The sequence below is a fragment of the Papaver somniferum genome, chromosome 11, assembly GCF_003573695.1.
Source record: "Papaver somniferum cultivar HN1 chromosome 11, ASM357369v1, whole genome shotgun sequence".
Taxonomy (NCBI): domain Eukaryota; kingdom Viridiplantae; phylum Streptophyta; class Magnoliopsida; order Ranunculales; family Papaveraceae; genus Papaver; species Papaver somniferum.
In genome coordinates this window covers 71,202,512-71,221,770 of record NC_039368.1, presented here as the reverse complement: position 1 = coordinate 71,221,770, position 19,259 = coordinate 71,202,512, and the positions used below count along the sequence as shown (strand labels likewise).

General features: G+C 40.1%; 2 protein-coding genes across 2 annotated transcripts; both read right to left on the bottom strand.

Moving 5' to 3' along the window:
• Positions 1-631: 631 nt before the first annotated feature.
• LOC113324542 (tubulin gamma-3 chain) lies at positions 632-9,681 on the bottom strand. The gene is made up of 12 exons (XM_026572859.1): positions 9,628-9,681; positions 7,546-7,746; positions 6,890-7,001; positions 5,600-6,000; positions 4,309-4,362; positions 4,118-4,222; positions 2,875-2,949; positions 2,746-2,790; positions 2,476-2,604; positions 1,735-1,839; positions 1,539-1,615; positions 632-825 (listed from the first exon to the last, which is right to left on the bottom strand). The coding sequence occupies exons 1-11, from the start codon at positions 9,679-9,681 to the stop codon at positions 1,547-1,549; spliced, it is 1,350 nt and encodes a 449-aa protein (XP_026428644.1). The 3' UTR covers positions 632-825; positions 1,539-1,546.
• A 7,797-nt stretch (positions 9,682-17,478) lies between these two features.
• On the bottom strand, positions 17,479-18,258 carry LOC113324541. Its single transcript, XM_026572858.1, has one exon. The coding sequence runs from the start codon at positions 18,256-18,258 to the stop codon at positions 17,479-17,481; it is 780 nt and encodes a 259-aa protein (XP_026428643.1).
• Positions 18,259-19,259: the final 1,001 nt, after the last annotated feature.

Here is a 19,259-nt window from a genome sequence, read left to right as displayed (position 1 = left end):
TACCGAAACATCAATTAATTAAAAACCTAATTTAACTTACCATTTTTAGAGCTCAATCAGCTTCAGTAACAACTTCATCAACAATTCATGTCTTCTGCTCCTCACTGATTCAACTGTTGATCACCAACTTTCTGCTCCATCGGTTGCTACAGGAAGAAGAAGAATTTGCAGAGAGAAAAAGAAGAAGAAGAAGAAGAAGAAAGAGAAAATCGATTTTCGTAACTGATTTCTGTTGATGGAGGTGGACAGGGATTTCAGAAGAAGATGTTGACAGTTCTTCTCAGAAGAAGAAGATGCTGAGAAGAAATCGAGAGGAGGAAGAAGAAGAAGAAGAAGAAGTGTTGCTGGGATAACGAAATAAATGATTGTAAATCCAAAAAAAAACTGTTTTGGCGGTGTTGTTGGTCCAAGGATTCGACCCCAGGACCTCTAACTCGTTTTTGTTTTAAAAAATTACACCTGTGTCCTTTTTGGTTACACCAAATCCAATCTTTTTTATCAAACTGAAAAAAAATGTCACGCTTCACGTTGACACAAAGTCAACGTATATAGGGTCCTTCCTCGCTTCGCTCGGTCCAATGACAAAAATATGTAAACAACTTTGAAATGAAAGAGAACACTCGGGCAGAGATGCAAAACTTCTAAAGCTTATTAAAAAGTAATGCATGAACTCGTTATTACATAATATCTCCTTCAACATTAACATTAACATTACCACACTTCCATATGGAAATGAATCTTTTACATCTCTCCTTCAACATTAACATTACCACACTTCCATATGGAATTGAATCCCGTTTAGGTTCTAACCAATACTTTCCAAACCTGTAAAAAAATATAAATATCTGATATGAAAGTTACACAAGAAACGTAATACACTTGAAAAGCATGGAATAATTCTGAAGATAGGACTAGTTTTTAAAGCTAACCATAAGAAGCGGCCATTTACACCAGATAAAAACGGAAAACTGCTGCTATGTTTTCCTCCCGAATATGTTGTTAGCCACTGGGATATCTTTAAATACAAGCAAAATTGAATGCAACGTCTCCCTACTTGATCGACTTTAAATGCAACAGCCGGTATGGTTTAGCAAGCATTTGTTAAGAAAATCAAAGTTACTTCTTTTTATTTTCCAATTCTTTGTGAAGAAAATCTATCAATAAAATTTTAGAAAGAGGCTCAAATGGAATGACAGTGCTAGTCTACATAGTTTTTCAACCCTCTTTAATGCCTCCAACCTCCAACTGCCCTGTTCATGCCATTTTATATATAACACAAACGTTCATCCAAGAAAGAAAATAATAAAAAAAAAAAATTGGGAAAAGCAGAAGAACAAGCTTCTGTTTTTTTTTCCGGACAGAGGAAAACCAAAAGGACCTTGTGAAGTCTCTGATGGAGAAAAACGCCAAGTACAGAAAGCCCTACACTACACAAGACCATGAGGCCCATGATGACAAGGGAAATCAATGGCGTCAGTGGTAAACCGAATGACGAGGTTTATGCTTTTTAATAGAAATGCAAAGTAGAAGTAGCTTACCGAAACATTTACACTACTGTTTTGGGATCCACTATCCCTGTAGCACTGCCTTCTCCGGTCATAGCACGATCAGGATCCTGTACACAATGGTATTCATCAGTTCTGTTTTTATTTTTTAATGGAAAGAATATTATCCATCGGTAGAATTTACTATAAAGAACTAAAGATTCAAGAAATTTGGAGCTGATAGCTTTACCTCCATTCCCCATTTAATGTAATCGGGCGACTCGCACGCCTTGTATTCATCAACTAAGCTCTCTATTATTTCTCGAGATTCATCAAATTCAGAAAGATCATTATCCTGGAAGAAAAAAATCATAATTCGTGTAAGATGTTCAAGGAAATACTATATATTTATTTATTCGACTCAACTTCCTCAGCACCATGCAAGTGAAAATCATTCTCTTTCATTTTTAGCATTTATAGAAATATTAATGATCCATTTCTAAACCTGTTTAAGTGATTGACTACAAGCTTTGACTAATAAACATGTGACTAGCATACTGTTTCATAATAAGGTAACAATTTTAAAGTTCACCAGATGCATGGTATATGAACGTGGAAAGTAAGAGAGTTTGTCAAATGGATTAAATTAGACAATTAAATCAGGCTTTAAGTTGAGTATGTAAAGTAGGTAATAATACATGTGTCTGAGATATAAACGCTGCCCTTTTTTGAAGGCACTTTCGGATCATTTGCTAGATTGAATAAATTAGATGCGTATGTTTAGAGATGATGATAATAATACATCAAAGGTTACAAGTGTCTCAGCTTGTGACTGACATGTGGATAGGGTATGGCAAAGATAGAGATTCAGATTAGATGACAAAGTGGAGTCCAACACAGGCAATTCCGAAGAGTGAATTGTGGTGGAATTCATGTTTCAAAATGAAATGAACCTTAAAACAACAAATACACTTAAGAGTGTTTGGCTTACCGCAAACATAGGGAACTTGCGATAATTGTCAAGAAAGGCTTGCTTCTTTCTCAGCTTCTCATACTGGCTCAAACATTTGCTGAACAAGTGCCTTATACTCGTATGGCTTGCAAGCATTAAACCACTAACCTGAGAAGAGAGCATGAAGAAATTTTAGAAATGTTTTATGTATACCTCTGGATTCTTTTGAACCAAAGAATGTCAGCATCAGAAAATAGCGGAAAATAGCGGATTGAACCTATATACACTCGAGCACAAGATAGAACTTACTCTATGAGCAGTTTGAACATAAGGGGACTTCCTAGAGAGTGCAACCTGCAAAAAGAATAAAAATGGATTGAAATGGATACTTAAGTTCTAAATGAAATAAGGATTAAGAAAATGCTTTGTAAAGCATACCTGGATGCTAGCAGGACCCCATTCAATGAAATTAACCAGCTTCCTTTCACGTATTCTCTGCAAACTTTCATGAACCTGATTTTGGAAAAAGAAAGCATAAACAAACAGGCAGAAAAATCAACAAACATTAAATAAGAGTTGATTACTGAAAAAAATTGGACTACAGAAACAAAGTCACCAGCAAGTAAGATTAGGCCCTGAGCAAGAGTTACATTGAAAAAATAAAATCAACAGCATGTAAGTTCAAGTACACCAAAGCTAAAACATCCCAAAGTAATAAAAAAAAAGTTACTCGAACAATAAAAAAAACTTTGGCTGATAAATTATCAATATGAAGGACGGATGGGAAATTAATACCAAAAATTAAAATTCATTTAAAATCACAAGGAAATGAATTCAGTGTTTCCTTTTGGTACTTTTTGCTCTTTCCATCCAGAACCAAAACTCATTCGCGCAAAAGTTAATGTTCGTAGATAGTTACTTTTTCTTTTCTTTTTTTGTAAATTCATAGATAGTTACTTGAATAACAAAAAAAATTGTCTTCAGTGCCGCCTCCCATAGATCTAAACAAATGATATGGTCCGACAATGAATATTTGTAACCATGGCCCATTTGACAAAAGGAAAACTAACTGGCGATGCCATTTTAACCCCGTGATGTGTAAAAACTGCTAACATTGTTGAACTTCAATGCTCAAAGCCTCAAACTAGTCACTTTTATAACTTACGAATAATGACTACGCCATCATGCTTGCTTGACCATATGAATAATGAATGCTTGTTTTCCCTACTTTTGACAAACTTTAGGTCTCTAGAGTTTAGGGAAACAGCATAAATCCTACTTTGACTCCAGGACTAGGGTGTCTAATTCAAACACCAAAGGATAAATCCTATGCTAATATTTACAAGAAGACTTAATAACCAAGATGTTGAATCTTTTAGACTAGACGAAAACTGGGTGTACGCAAGTGACATTCCTATTCGTTTTGTCCTCTTGAACGTTGAACCAATTCGACAATAAAAAAATATTGAATGAACAACCACTGCCAAGCAGAAAACTGACTTTGCCAAACAAATGTGATGTTTCTTACACCATATAAGCTATGAACTTCTTAGAAAGGGAAAGTCTAGAGAGAAGTTCACTCAGTGTTTTACTTCTATGTTATAAATTACTTATCATGAGAATATACGATATAAAGATGAAATTTTGGTGATTAAAGAAGAGGTTTTGCAACAAATATTACCTGAGTTGGGTCTACTTCTCCTTGAATGATATTTAATATTGATATATATTTTGCTTGACTAGCTTCCTTAGTTCGAGCATAAGAGGAAACCATGATATTCTTGGTCTGCAAAACCATGTCAATCGTTTTAGAAGCAGGTTAATAGAAATACGAAAGTTATGCAAGCATTTCAATCAGCATGGTGATCTTGCCTGCAGAAGTCTTCTCATAACGTCTAGTACTGTAGTTTTGCGGATCACATTAGCCTGCCAATAAAAGAAGTATCAGCATCAGACCATCAGAACAACTTTTTTTAGATGGCATTTAATGCATACTTCAAATACTTCGAAAAAAAAAACGAAAAACAAAAACCAATATGTAAAAGAAAAAGGAATAATCAATAATGGTTATATGCTGCAAGGGTGTGAATTCATGAATTCTGTTCGGCAATATTGGAGTGACTATCCATAACAAAAACCAGGAGAGTAACAGAGTCAAATGTCAAATGCATATACATGCCTGAATTTTAGGCAAATTTAGACCTTGTTAAAAAAAAGTTTCAGGAAAGAATATTTTGTATTTCCAAGCAAGGATTAGAAAGGTCACACTCTGTGATACGAAGTTCAATGGGTTATAGTTCAGGCTTCAGAAAAGAAGCGAGTCATCTTTAGTTTGAACTGACAACTAGGCTACACATAAGGCTAAGTTAAAAGCATGTTGAATCACACGAAAGGTTGAGAACTTCTTTACCATTTGGGGTTAAGTGTCAAAAAGGTCAACAATGAAGGTGATAGCTTTTCTCAACAATTCTCAGGTAAGTAACTTATTGTCGTTTAGGAAACTTAGCAAGACAACAAGCTCAATCTCCACGCTCTGGGGCAAGCACCGAGATCGACCTCTACGATGGTTTTGCGACTTTCCTTATTCTTCCTACATACACCATAGTGGGAACCCCAAAACTCCTAGTGGCAAACAGAAACCAGTTTTTCTCAGCTCTCGGTTACTATAAATCCACATTAAGTTTTACCAATATCAAGTAGCCACATAACAGCAGCCCCACGTTTAACTTATCTTCTGAAAAGCATCCTCTATGGCACTCTAAAACTTCTCTACTAAAAACTTTCCCATACAAACCATATTTCAATATCTAAAACTAAAATCATCTTATGTTGGCATGTTGTTTCATTTATATATTCCATAAACGAAAGCGTTGCGGGGATTATAGACTAGTTACCTTTTATTAGGACTTTGAAAGTAATTACATGCAACAGTAAAAGCTAATGCTAGACAATTTCATTGCAGATAAAGGTCTAAACTCAAAGGATTGCAAAACAAATAATCTCTGCCTACGGCAGGGACCTTAGAATGGGCCTTCCTTCAGTAGTTTCAAGTTAAAATTACGTTTCAAAACATAATTGCTACAAAATGGATAGATTCGTTGGTAACCTAAGTGTTCCTTATTCCAGCACACTTATAAAAGGGAACTCGAGGATTAGAAATAACCTGACGCTCCACTGTAAGTGGTGTATATCCAGTCATAAGAAAATGGCATCTTGGTGTTGGGATCAAGGATGCAAGAAGGCCGACCAAGTCATTATTCATATATCCCGGATATCGTAGGGTGGTTGTACTTGCTGACATCACAGTAGAAACCAAGGAATTTGTTTGTGCAAATGTAGGATTTGATAAATGAAGACGCTCCACAGCTATTCTATTCAGTGCAGTATTGTCAAGCACAACAACACAATCTGCATTTAGTGTTAGCCGCTTTAGCGTCAAAAGTGAGTTGTATGGTTGGACCACGACATCACTTGTCTCCATCTGATTTGGAAATACACTATATGTCTGAACAAGTTTTTTGCTATAGCGATCATTCAGAGTCTCCAACAAATATGAACCCATTCCTGAGGCAAGACAAAGTAATAAATCAGTAGGATAAACCCCAAGCTCAAAACATGCCCAGCAATATCTAAGAATATCAATTGGCATCTTTTCCTTCTAAAAGCCCAAGGCTCAAGGTTCAGACTATTTGGTGTTTTTTCGTTTAAGCATCATAATTTCCATCCATTCGTTTAAGCATCATAATTTCCATCCATCCGTATTATATCAAAATAAGCTTAACCATTTCTTCCTAAACACAACTAATGCAATTGACTTAGATGTTGAAGATCCCTCTCTTCGTAGAAATGTTTTTGCATTCAAGCTTCACTAAACCTGTGTGAACTGTGAATGGATGGAAAAGGGTACCAGAGACAATGTGAACTATAATTGTGGGGTAGTTACATACAGTTAAACCATTTAACTAATTTGGAACTAAGAGAAACTCACTAAAACCAGAGTGGCTATGACGGCCACACCCCAGGAGAGGCCATGATGTTCAGAATAGTTGAATCTCAATTTTGGCGGACTTACTTAACGGGCTTATCCCAAGCCCAATAAGGTAAGTCCAGAAGTACCTCATTAATTCATACAACGTTCTTGCATATAAACCTTATGAATAAAATTCTATAGCTAAGAAAACCAAAATTTTCAAGTAAAAATAGCAAGAAGAACCAATTAGCTCATAAAACCTTTCATTAGTTCGAAAACATCAAACTGGTGGATGATGGTAAATATAGAGTTTTCATGTTTACTATCTGATGTGTGTATGCAGAACAATTATTCAAGTTCATGCTGGAAGAGCAGTTTGTGCCCCATCCCTGGTTTGAGTAGCCAATCATGAGTCAACCAGGCTTATTAAAACTGAGAAGAAGAAAATAGAATATCAGAAGCACTAAAAAGGAAGTTAAATACCTGAGCCAGTTCCTCCAGCAATGGAATGGCATAAGACAAATCCTTCAAGACTATCGCTTCCATCTGCTTCTCTATCAACCATGTCCATTATATCCTCTTGGACTTGCTCCCCCTGGTTAAGGATCAAAGGTTAAGTAAACAAAATGAAGCTCATGGTATTCTGGTTACAACAGGCTTGTTGAAATATCCTGACACACCCAAGTGAACAAATTAAAGAATGAGAGAGAAAGTAAAACACCACATATGCCTGGAAGCATTTTAGGTATCTATCATGTGGAAGTTTGTTCAGTTATATTGTTGAGCGACATGCCTATGCAATTTCTAAGAATGTACAATCTTGTTTTCTTCCTGAGCAATTGTAGACTGAAAATAGAGTAGCACTGAGCAAAAAGGACGGAATGATTTGATGGCTTTCAGATTTCAGTACACAAAGAACAATGAGAAGGTGGAAGTGTGCTTATACATTTGTCAATCTTGCACACCAAAGAGAAAGCAAAACAAATGGTTGTCTGATTGCGAGGTTCCAGGCATGAAATGGTAAATATAAAGGTTTCTGATACTGCCCCTCATTAATGTTTTCATTTCGCATCAATGCACAAGTCACTAGTAAAATAAGAGGATTCCAATTACACAGTATGAGATACCAACTAACAAACCTGGTGGTACCCACTAGCCCAGTTATTCCCAGCACCGCCTCCATGATCAGAGACAAATATGTTTTCATGATTATACAGATTGCGATATTCACTGTTTTGAATACCATTGATAACTCTAGGCTCCAAATCTATCAATAGAGCTCGTGGTATATAGTGTTGATCATCGGCTTGATAGAAAAATACATCTTTCCTATCACCCCCCTGCAACAATTAGATTGGGGAAAACCACTGTCAATGTCAAGTTAGTTTGTGCATAAAAGGGAGTACGGAGGCTTGTGGATATGTCAACATATTAGATATTTGAAATTCTAACAAAAAGGTTGAATGTCATTTAAAATTCAACATTTTGGTAATGGTTGAATAACTTATGTACTCTTCTCCCTAAATTGTAGGATATAAATTCTTCGACCCAAAGATATCAACCTTCCAACACAACGCAATAAAATAGTTTAGTAGTCTGAGGTTTAGAAATCAAACCCTAGTATACCAGCTAACGCTTGCCTTAAAATTCTTCTGATTTCTCCAACAGAGATACATTGTAAGATGAAAATTACTTCAACCTCTCCAAGATTTTTTTTTTTTTTTTGCATTAATTTTTAACTAAAAAAAAGTTAACCCAATTTTTTTCAGTGAATTAAAAAAAACATGGAAAAGTGGTTCCAATGATTAGTTTTCTTAATTTTTGTGAAAACTAAACAAGCCTATTTTTTAGAAACGGAGGGAGTAATATTATTTGGTTTATAGTTGGTGACTGTTAATCAAAAAATCATAACTTTTTTTTTGTGTTAAGAGTGAAGGAAGAAGAAAAAGTTTGAAAAAAACCTAGAAATTTAGGTTTTCTCAATCCAAATGAGTGGCTCTAGTAAGATTAGTGAGGTAGGTGAATCCTCATCTACCAAATTAAACAACAATCCTCCAACTCCTATAGATAATCAAGAATTTCTAACCCAACCACAAACTCAACCTATACATGAAGAATATGAACACTACTATGAATTTGAAGAACTAAAAGAAGATGAATATCAAGAACTAAATGCTCAACACAGTGAGGTATACCTCTAACTTAACTCCAATTACACTTTTTTTTCGCTTTTAACCGCATGACGTACGTAGAAAGTTAGATTTTTTTAGTTTTTGAAAACCCCCATATCCAAACGGTAAGAGACATACGTGTAGAAAATTAATCAACCACACCGTAGGTAGACCATACGGTTTGGAATATTCATCCTTCCAAACCGTAAATGATTTTGAACCCTGAACCTACGGTTTGGATAATATGAACTCCAAACCGTAGGTCAACCTACAGTGTGAAACATTAACGTAGGTGCATGAAAGCATTAAATGTTATTCATGCATTTACTATGCGAAATTCACACCGTATGTAATCCCCGGGAAACTTACGGCTTGGAAATCTCATCGTAGAAAACTTTACGATTTGTTTTTAGTGTCGTAGTTTTTTCAGGGCGGCTTACGGTTTGGAATTTCCAACCGTATGCTGGTGTACGGTTTGTTTTCCAAACCGTAAGTTTCTTTTTCAGATGCGTATTTTTCTAATCCTTTGCAATATTTTTCGTATTTATAGATCGATCTTCTACCTGAACCAATGGAAGATTAACCGCACCTATAGAAGTTTTTTCTAAGGATACAAGCGCTCACTATGCCAACAACTTTGAATGGAAATATTTGTACGATGCAAAGAAGTGGGTTCGAGAATAAGGGTTGAAGAAGAGTGTATCATAGTCCAAAATAAACAAGTTAAAAGATTCAGCTTTCAAATGGTTTGGGAGTCTAGTGGGAAACATGAGATTCATCAAAGAAAAGGTTATGAGTATCAACTAAAGATCCCGAGGAAAAATAAAGTTATTCGTGCAAAGAAGTGCGGGTGAGCTTTTAAACTTAAATTTAATTTCAATAAAGAAAAACAAGTGTGGTATATGAGTGAAGTGTTGTGTTTCCACAACAAGATTGGATCGAGACTTTGATGAGAACATAATAACCTCATTGATTCCACTGAACCAAAGCCTAATCGATAAATCGGTTCTCTGGATTATCATTTTCATAGCCTTCTCTCTACAGACTCACTGGCTTATAAAGCCTCACTACTTGACCTAAGATCGACGAACATAAAGCTCCCATATGGTTACATCACAACCATCTGTTACAATGATCATTAACCACTAATTAATTGTTTAAACTAATTAAACTGATTACTAATAACTGATATTAACCCTATCGGCGAACAACAAGCACGAGATTGATAAGGGGCACTATCCTCCCACGGCTGGTGATATGACAATACCTTCCCCTCCAAGACATCCTTGTCCTCAAGAATGGAGAATTGAGGTGCAAGGCCTTGCCAATATCTCTGTCAAGAGCTGATGTCAGCCACTCTTCAGTAAAACTCAACTTGTCATGCTTCGTTACTACTCTTTGCTTCACAATAGATGCTTCAGTTAAGACACTAGTGGTAATCTTCTCGTCTTCCTTGTAGTGAAATCCAGCAACAACCCATGAACCAGACTCACTTTTGTTTATATCTAAAGGGTAAACAGGCCCATTATCTCCGGACCTTACCTCCCAGCCTTGACTATCTGGTGTTCTTGCAGGATGACACAACATAAGTGGTGTATCTCCATATTTATATATCATGGTCAAATCTTGCTCCTTGTCTTCTTCTTCATAAGAAATTACACAAGCATATATAAGTAAAGACTTAATTTCAGTAACAACTTGGCTCCCTGACATCACCATCTCCTGAACCTTCTTCGCAAAAGAGAAGTACGGTTGTTTCAAACTGACTTTGTACCCAGGAATAAAGCCATCATTTCCCTGTAGGTAGCTTACTTTCCATGTAGAAAATTGCTCAAGCTTGTATGCCCAGCAACAAACAAGTCCATAACCTTCACCACTACCAGTTTGGTATGTACTCATAGCATTACTTTCAAAATTAAGGTAAGCATCTTCTAACTGCATAACAACTTTAGCAAGGATCCATACAGGAATTCGCACCAGTACATAATCAAATTGAGGATCGCCATTTGTTGTCCATTGCCAGCGGAGGAAGACTACCAACTGCGACATACAAGAGCTAAGACCAACCAAGGCATAATTCTTATTTGCATGTTCTACAGTCATAAAGCATCTCCTCAAGATCCACATTATTACACCACTTTTTGTAATCATATAATTCTCTCCATACCCATTCACTTCTGTGTAATTGTAAACAGAAGCAGCTCTGAAACTTCTCGAATGAGAATTTCATGGTAACGGTTCAGGCATTTTGCCTTTGCAAACAACCAACGATTGCAGCCCATAGAGCCAGGTGTTGCAGTTAGCTCACTAGAAGGCCACATAGTACCGTTAATCTCTACTATACGCCATAAATCTGCTGAGACCAATCTAAATTTCCATCTCAAATACTCTACCCTAACCAATGCCTTTAGAATTTGAGTTACCACAAGTAAGACTTGAGTTCTCATTATCCTGGAAAAGAGTTTAATCGAGTAATAACTCTTTTTTGGTTCATACCAAGAACCCCATCTCAGGTTGCAGTGACAATTAAGATATTGACAATAATAAAACGTGTTCAAACAACTACCTCTGGAATATAACAATGTCGTTATAACTTTTTTTTTGCATCATAGTTCCTCCACATACCTCAGATGTAAGTATTAGCAAATGAAAAACTGAACTAGTTTTGGAGAGATAAAACTTTGCTTTAGTAGTTAAGGAAACTGAGAAGATAATCATCGGGAAATAACTAGACTCTTTAAGAATGATCAGCAACATAACATCTTCAGCCTGTCTACCATCTACAATCCTTCCAAAATAGTCTGAGCCTCTAAAAACCCACAAGAATGGACTGCATCACGCCCGAAAATATACGGAAGTAGGAGAAACAATCAAGGAGGATATTTAATTACCTTAGTACCTCTTTGTAAAACATAAGTCTGAGTAGTTTTACTGAAGTCTTTTGAATTACTTGGACACTCCAGCTTTTAAAATGGGATGGACATAATATGGAGTCAAACCATTTTCCTCTATCAAACAATAAATGACCACAACCCAAAATACCAGTCCCATTTACCATACTAAAAAGTCCACTTATTGTAGCAAGGTGCCAACTGGGTAATCTCATGAAAGTGGATGCAAGTTGATTACAGACCTCATCCTTGTAGGACATATTGCTCCTATAAGTCCCTTTCTTGTTGTTAATATCGAAATTCTCGTTAGGTCCTATCCGTCCTAGTGTACCAAGATGACCTCATTTTTCTGAGAATAGTATGAGAGAGAGTTGTTCTTTCGATTGTACTTTGTCCTTCCTTATATAGACTTTCCAAAAATCCCTTCTTTTTATGACATCTTGTCATGTGTCCTAAACCTCCTTAATTACTACTAATGCCATCCCTTCTCTAATATAACCTTCTTCTTTCTTGTTAATTCCTTCATTGTTCCTTCCATCTTATGGATACTTCCTTGGTGGACTTGGGCCTTAGTCCCCAAGTCCCCATGTTTTGTGTGTGGCCTTTCCCCTCTTTGGGGCACCCCAGCCTAGTTAAGGGAAACTATTTTTCATGTATCAACATTAGTCCCCTGACTACGAGGTTAATCGTGAGATAACCTTATAATCATACTTATATGATCGAGTCGATACATGCGTTTCGTTACGCATGGAGAAGGCCACCGGTCACTGCCTCGTAAATGGTGTCCCTCTTCCGTATATATATGTGTACGACTTGTGCCTTCTCATTTCGTATCTTGGCTTTTCTTCCCTTCTCCCTTTTTCCCCTTGTGAGTTACTTGACTCGCATGGCTGACTCTCTTCATGTGTATGTGCTAGCCTTGGCGCCTATTCCTGCATTAACCTCTATAATGTTCAAATATGATGAACTGAAGCGTCTGCTGCTCGTGAATGCTGAAGTCGAGGCGCTACGGGAGCGAAGAGTTACCAACAGAGATGACGTGAACACTAAATTTAGGGAGGCGTCTGAAGCCTATCAGGCCGCTCAAGAGGCGGAACCATCAAGTCGTGTGTCGTTAGAGATTCAACGCGCCCTCAATGATGCTACCACCACATATGGCGCGGCTAATCAGTTGTATGCAGATTCCTTGGTGATGATAGTTGTTATATATCGGGCTATTTCGGATTGTCGCCTATGGATTTCCAACCAGGCGATGCGACCACTCCTCGGTCACACCTTGATTTTAGCAGCGACCACTTTGCTTATACCTCATCCTTACATTGAGGACGAACTGACTCGCCTGCTAGTTCTAAGAGAGGAGGTGGGAATGTTATGGACTATTCGTTCGTTCCACCAGGACAAAATACGCAGGGAATATGATGAGCATGAGGACACTCTTTCACTCTCCCAAGGGGCTGGGGCTGAGGACAAGATCATTCAGGCCATTACTAAACTAGTTCATGAAGCTGATCAAGACTTATGCTTGGCCGACGCGCAAGTTAACGACAGTCTCTTGATGGTGGAGGCTCTGGATGTGGATATTTCTCATTGTCGTTCATTGTTAGCAGACTGAATTTTTCCTATGTATCACTCGTTGTTTGTAGGCGAGTGTTGCTTCCCTCTTTATACAATTCTGTTTTTTTTTAGTATTTCTCTTAGAGTTTTGGGGTTTGAAAGGTATCCGGTTTTCCGAAGACAGGATTTCTCGGGATATGGTTCCCTTTCAATGTTATCCACGTGTCATCCATGGTCTCTGTGGTCGATGTTATCATTTTGTACTTTCACGATTCTCTATAAATACATGCAATATTGGCTTCTTTGAGTTCCAACTTGTCTGTTTCTTTCTTTCGTTCTAAATGGCATATCTTCTTCATGGTTACGTTCTTTCGTTAACGCCAATACCCTTGCTGGTTGACCTTCGATACAGGAGGAGGAACTCGCGAGGCTATTGTTGGTAAAAGCGGAGATTGAAGCGCTCAAGCCGCGGAGGGAGATCGACCGGGATTCCAAACGATCCAAATTTTACAATCAATACAATACATACCAAATGGCCGAAAGGATTCGGGCGAGGGGGCACGTGTATGTCCAGATTCGGCGCGCATTGGATGAGACGGTTGAGATTCGTCAAGCTGTGGATCAGCTCTTTGAGGAATCTGTTGTTATGATGGAAAGTATAGATCAAGCCATAGCTGACTGTCGTCTGTCCATATCTGAGCAGGCCTTTCCTCACTTACGGGGATATATTGTAACCTTCGCGGCGGTTTCCGCGCTTGTTCGCTCTTTTGATAGTCCCGGTGAATTGAGGCGCTTGCTCCTTCTAAGGGGGGAGATAGATATGTTATTGGCTTTGCGAGTAGTGCATGCGGATAAGATGCGCACGATCTATCATGATCGATAGGAAATGCTAGCCGCTGCTCGTAAATCGAAGGCTCCCAGCGAAATAAAGGGAATCGCGGAATTGGCTAATGAGGCTGATTATGCATTAGCTATTGCTATTGATCAACGCGAGGAAGCGCTCTCAATGATGCAGTCTGTAGATGCAGACATTGCTCATTGTCGTTTTTTACTATCAGATGATGAATAAACGACAGACGACTTTTTGTCGTTTGTTTAATTAGTTTCTCCCTTTTTTTTAGCTTTCCTTTTGTATTCAGATCTTTATTCTATGTAGTGTGTTTCTCTCAGTCTGCCTTCCTTCTCTCCCTCTATGTGAGGGTTTAATTAAGAACATGCTTACTCCATCCCCCCTTTAACCGGAATGCTGGGTAGGAATCTGTGACAACATATTTACCCTTTCACTCTCCTCCTCCCCCTCCTCCCTTTTTTTTTTGAGGAATTGGTGAGTGAGCAATGAGGGGATTAGGGACACCTAATCCCCCCTTGTTTTTCTCAATAGGAATCGGGAGGGAGAGATGTATATGTTAAACGCGCCTACTCCCCCTTTAGTTTTTCTCAATGGGAATCGGAGGGCGAGATGTATGTTAAACGCGCCTACTCCCCCCTTGGTTTTCCTCAAGGGGAATCAGGAGGGTAGGGTATATGTTAAATGCGCCTACTCCTCCCTTAGTTTTTTTCAACGGGAATCGGGAGAGCGAGATGTGTATGTTAAACGCGCCTACTCCCCCTTTATTTTTTCTCAACGGGAAAAGGGATGGCGGAGTGTATATGTTAAACGCGCCTACTCCCTCCTTAGTTTTTCTCAACGGGAATCGGGAGGGCGAGATGTATATGTTAAACGCACCTACTCCCCCCTTAGTTTTTCTCGACGGGAATCAGGAGGGCGACATGTATATATTAAACGCGCCTACTCCCTCCTTAGTTTTTTTTTCAACGAGAATCGGGAGGGTGGGGTATACATTAAATGCTCCTACTCCCCCTTAGTTTTTCTCGACGGGAATCGGGAGGGCGAGATGTATATGTTGAACGCGCCTACTCCCCCTTGTTTTTCTCAACGGGGATCGGGAGGGTGGGGTATATGTTAGCCGATCGGGCACTATTACCGTTCCCGAGGTTTGTTGTGAATTGTTAGATGATCGGGCGACATTGACATTCCCGCAACCTTTAGTAAATTTGTTGGCCGATCGGGTGCCATTGGCATCCTCGCAGCTTTTTATCAGTCGATCGGGCGCCATTTGCATTCCCGCAACCTTTTGTCAGTCGATCGGGCGCGATTGGCATTCCCACAACCTTTTCTCAGTCGATCGGTGGCCATTGGCATTCCCGCAATCTTTAGTAAATTTGTCAGCCGATCGGGTGTCATTGACGTCCCCGCAGCCTTTTGTTAGTCGATCGGGCGCCATTGGCGTTCCCGCAACCTTTAGTAAATTTGTCAGCCGATCGGGTGCCATTGGCGTCCCTGCATCCTTTTGTCAGTCAGGCGGGCGTCATTGGCGTTCCCGCAACCTTTAGTAAATTTGTCAGCCGATCGGGTGCCATTGGCATCCCCGCAGCCTTTTGTCAGTCGATCGGGCGTCATTGGTGTTCCCGCAACCTTTTGTCAGTCGATCGGGCGCCATTGGCATTCCCGCAACCTTTAGTAAATTTGTCAGCCGATCGGGTGTCATTGGCGTCCCCACAGCCTTTTGTTAGTCGATCGGGCGCCATTGGCGTTCTCGCAACCTTTTGTCAGTTGATCGGGCGCCATTAGCATTCCCGCAACCTTTAGTGAATTTGTCAGCCGATCGGGTGACATTGGCATCCCCGCAGCCTTTTGCCAGTCGATCGGGCGCCATTGGCTTTCCCGCGACCTTTCTAGATGTTACGAATAATATATCAAAAATTGGATTTTTATTTGAAACGAGCTTTTACATTGATCGGTTTATGCGTAGAACTTCTTTAGCCATTTGCCATTGATCGGTGACTTGACCTTCGTACCATTCATACGTTTGAGCTTGTAATATCCGCTTTTTGACACGTTCCTTACTTTGAAGGGTCCTTCCCAGTTTGCGGAAAATTTCCTTGCACTAGCATTTCTTTGTACATGTGGAGCGATCTTAAGGACCAAATCGTCCACTTCGAATTTTCTTTCCTTTACGCTCTGGTTATGGTAATTTGCTATGCGCTTTCTCTATGCCTCTGCAAACCGTTCTACCTGTGCTCTCATTTCTTCTATTGTATCTAAATGGAAAAAAGCGACTTACTTCGTCCGGTGTCGTATGACTAGCCATTGTTACTCTTGCGGATAAAATTGCAATCTCTGTCGGCAATATCGCGTCTTCCCAATAGACCGGAGAACATGGCGACGCCCCCGTCGAGCTTCGTTTCGAGATTTTGTATGCCAATACCGCGAGTGGGAGATGTTTATGCCACTCTCTATGGTGATCCTCCACTGTCCTGCTCGGTATCCGGATGAGCGCCTTATTGCTTGCCTCCGCCTGCCCGTTTCCCCGAGGATAGTAGGGGGTGGACGTGTGAAGCCTTGCATTATATTGGTGCATCAGATCTATCACTTCTTTGTTTACAAATGACTTTGCATTATCTGCTCTGATAATCATGGGTGCGCCAAATCTGCAGATAACGTATTCTTTGATGAATGCTGCAATAGTTGCCCCGACGTAGTCTTTAAGAGGTATTGCCTCGACCCATTTTGTGGTGTACTCTGTGGAGATTATTATGTACTTGTGGCGTTTCGAGGACATTGGGTTGATCTGTCCTATAATTTCCAATGCCCAGCTGTGAAACGACCAGGGTGTTACCACGCTATGTAGCAAGGTGTGGGGTGCTCTGATTAGGTCTCTGTGTGTCTTGAAGTTGATACATATCCTCACATGTTCTGCAGTATCACTTTCCATAGTGGGCCAATAAAACCCTCCTTCATAGAGATGTAGAAATAACTTCCGCATTCCTTGATGTTCAACGTTGTGGGACCGAGTCATTACTTCGGCGGCCTCTTGGTCTGATAAACATCTTAACATAGCATTGTTATAGCTTCTACGATTGAGGGTCCCCTCATGGATGAAGAAACGCGCCCACTTCTTCTGAATTTTTACCGCTGCCTTCCTGTCACTGGGTAGTTTACCATTTGGGATGAAATCTATATAGGGTTATCTCCAATCTACCCCTCGACTGTGCAAACTTCAGCGGGTTGCAGTGAAGCCTGGCAATCAGCGCAACCGTCTTGAAGGGACGCTGCCTGTGCTGACATACTTGGCCAATATACCCCTATCCTCTGAAGCTTTCTGTAGAGATGAACGTCTGCAGTTTGTCCACACGTTGTTGCATGTAGCTCCTGGAGTATTTTTTCTTCTTCCCTCTTATTTACGCACATGGCAAGAGATCCCACTGCTTCTCCATAGTACAGAGCTCCTTGGATCAATACGAACTGTTTCAGAGCTTGGATAGGTATTACGCGGCCCTCCTCCATTTTGGTTAGATCGTCGATGTAAGTACGCCTCCAGTCGTCTGCCTCTTAAAAGGCCATGTCCTCCTTCCAGGTGTTGGGCAACTCCTTTCTTCTAACTGTTGTTGTACCCTATTCCTTATCATTCAGTTGTATCTTGCTAGCTAAGGTTGCCAGGGCATCTGCATGTTTATTCTTACCTATGCCCATATGATCTAGGGTGGACCATGTCTGATTCATCATGTTTTGAGCTTCTGATCGATACGGTGATAAATGCGGATCTTTGACGTGGAAATCCCCGTTGACTTGGTTGGTTACAAGCCTCGAGTCTCCCTTTATCTTTATGCTTCCTAGGCCGAGTTCTTTCGCTATCTTGAACCCTAGGATTAAAGATTCGTATTCAGCAACATTATTATTGCACGGGAAGTCTAGTTTGAACGAATACGAGAGCAAATATCCTTGCGGGGCCTCAAAAACCATTCCTGCTCCTCCGACGGTATCGTATAACGATCCGTCAAAAAACATAGTCCAAGGCTTGTTGATATCAGCAGCAGCTACCTCCCCGGGCACATGATCATGAATCTCGTCATTCCCCTCTCCAGGAAACATAGCCATTAGATCAGCGATCGATTGCCCCCTTACTCCTTTAGGCCGCTGATAATCAAGTTCGAACTCCGATAACTGCAACATCCATCGAGCTGTTCTCCCTGTTAGGACAGGCTTGGAGGCGAGGTAACCTATGGGGTTCGCCGCAGCTACAACGATCGTCTTGTGCATCAGAAGATACAGTCTTATTTTCTGCATTGCATAGATGAGGGCTAGGCACGCTTGTTCCACTCGTGGGTACCTCAACTCCGCATCTCTCAAAACCCGACTCACGTAGTAGATGGGTAATAAGTCGTTTCCTCCCATATCTTGTGCCAGAACCGCTCGTATGACTGAGCTGGTGAACGCCGTGTAAAAGTAGAGAGGCACTCCTTTTATTGGTGGTCTGAGGACTTGGGGGCTGACGAGGTATTGTTTCAGTTATTCAAACGCGATCTGTTGGGTTTCCTCTCATTTGAAGATGGTCCCTTTCTTTAGTAGGGGCAGGAACACTGACATTATCTGATCCAGACCAGGCACAAAGCGTCGTATGTAAGATATACGCCCTATAAACGCCTGGAGTTCTTTGGTATTAGTTGGTGATGTCATAGTCATAATCGCCTCGAACTTACTCGGGTCCACCTGAATTCCTTCGTTGGTTATGACAAATCCCAAGAATTTACCAGATGTTACCCCAAAAGCGCATTTGAGCAGGTTCATCTTGAGTTTGTATTTTCTACACGTTTCGAAGACTGTCTTTAGATGGGATTCATGGCTCTCGGTCTCCGAGGTTTTAACGACGATGTCGTCAACGTATACTTCTACCGTCTGATGCAGCAGATCGTGGAATATGGATGTCATGGCACGCTGGTACGTGGCGCCGGCGTTCTTTAACCCGAAGGGCATCACAACATAGTACAAGTTCCTGTACGGAGTTTGGAAAGCGGTCTTCTTTGCGTTTACCTCGGCCATCTTTATTTGGTTATATCCGTTGAAGTCGTCTATGAAGGAGAAGTGTGTCTTGCCTCCAGTTGCGTCCAATGTTAAGTCGATGTTGGGTAACGGGAAATCATCTTTGGGACAGGCTCGATTGAGGTCCCTATAGTCTACGCAGCATCGAATCTTCCCATTTTTCTTCACAACTGGTGCGATGTTGGCTAGCCAAGTCGGGTGTTGGATGAGTTTGATGAACTTGGCCTTCATCAAACGCTCCACTTCTTCCTTTATCGCGATAGCCGTGGCCCTCGGGAACTCTCTGCTTCTTTGTTTTACTGGTTGGAATTCGGGAGACACTCCGAGGTTATGGGTACGAGGTTATTATCTAAACC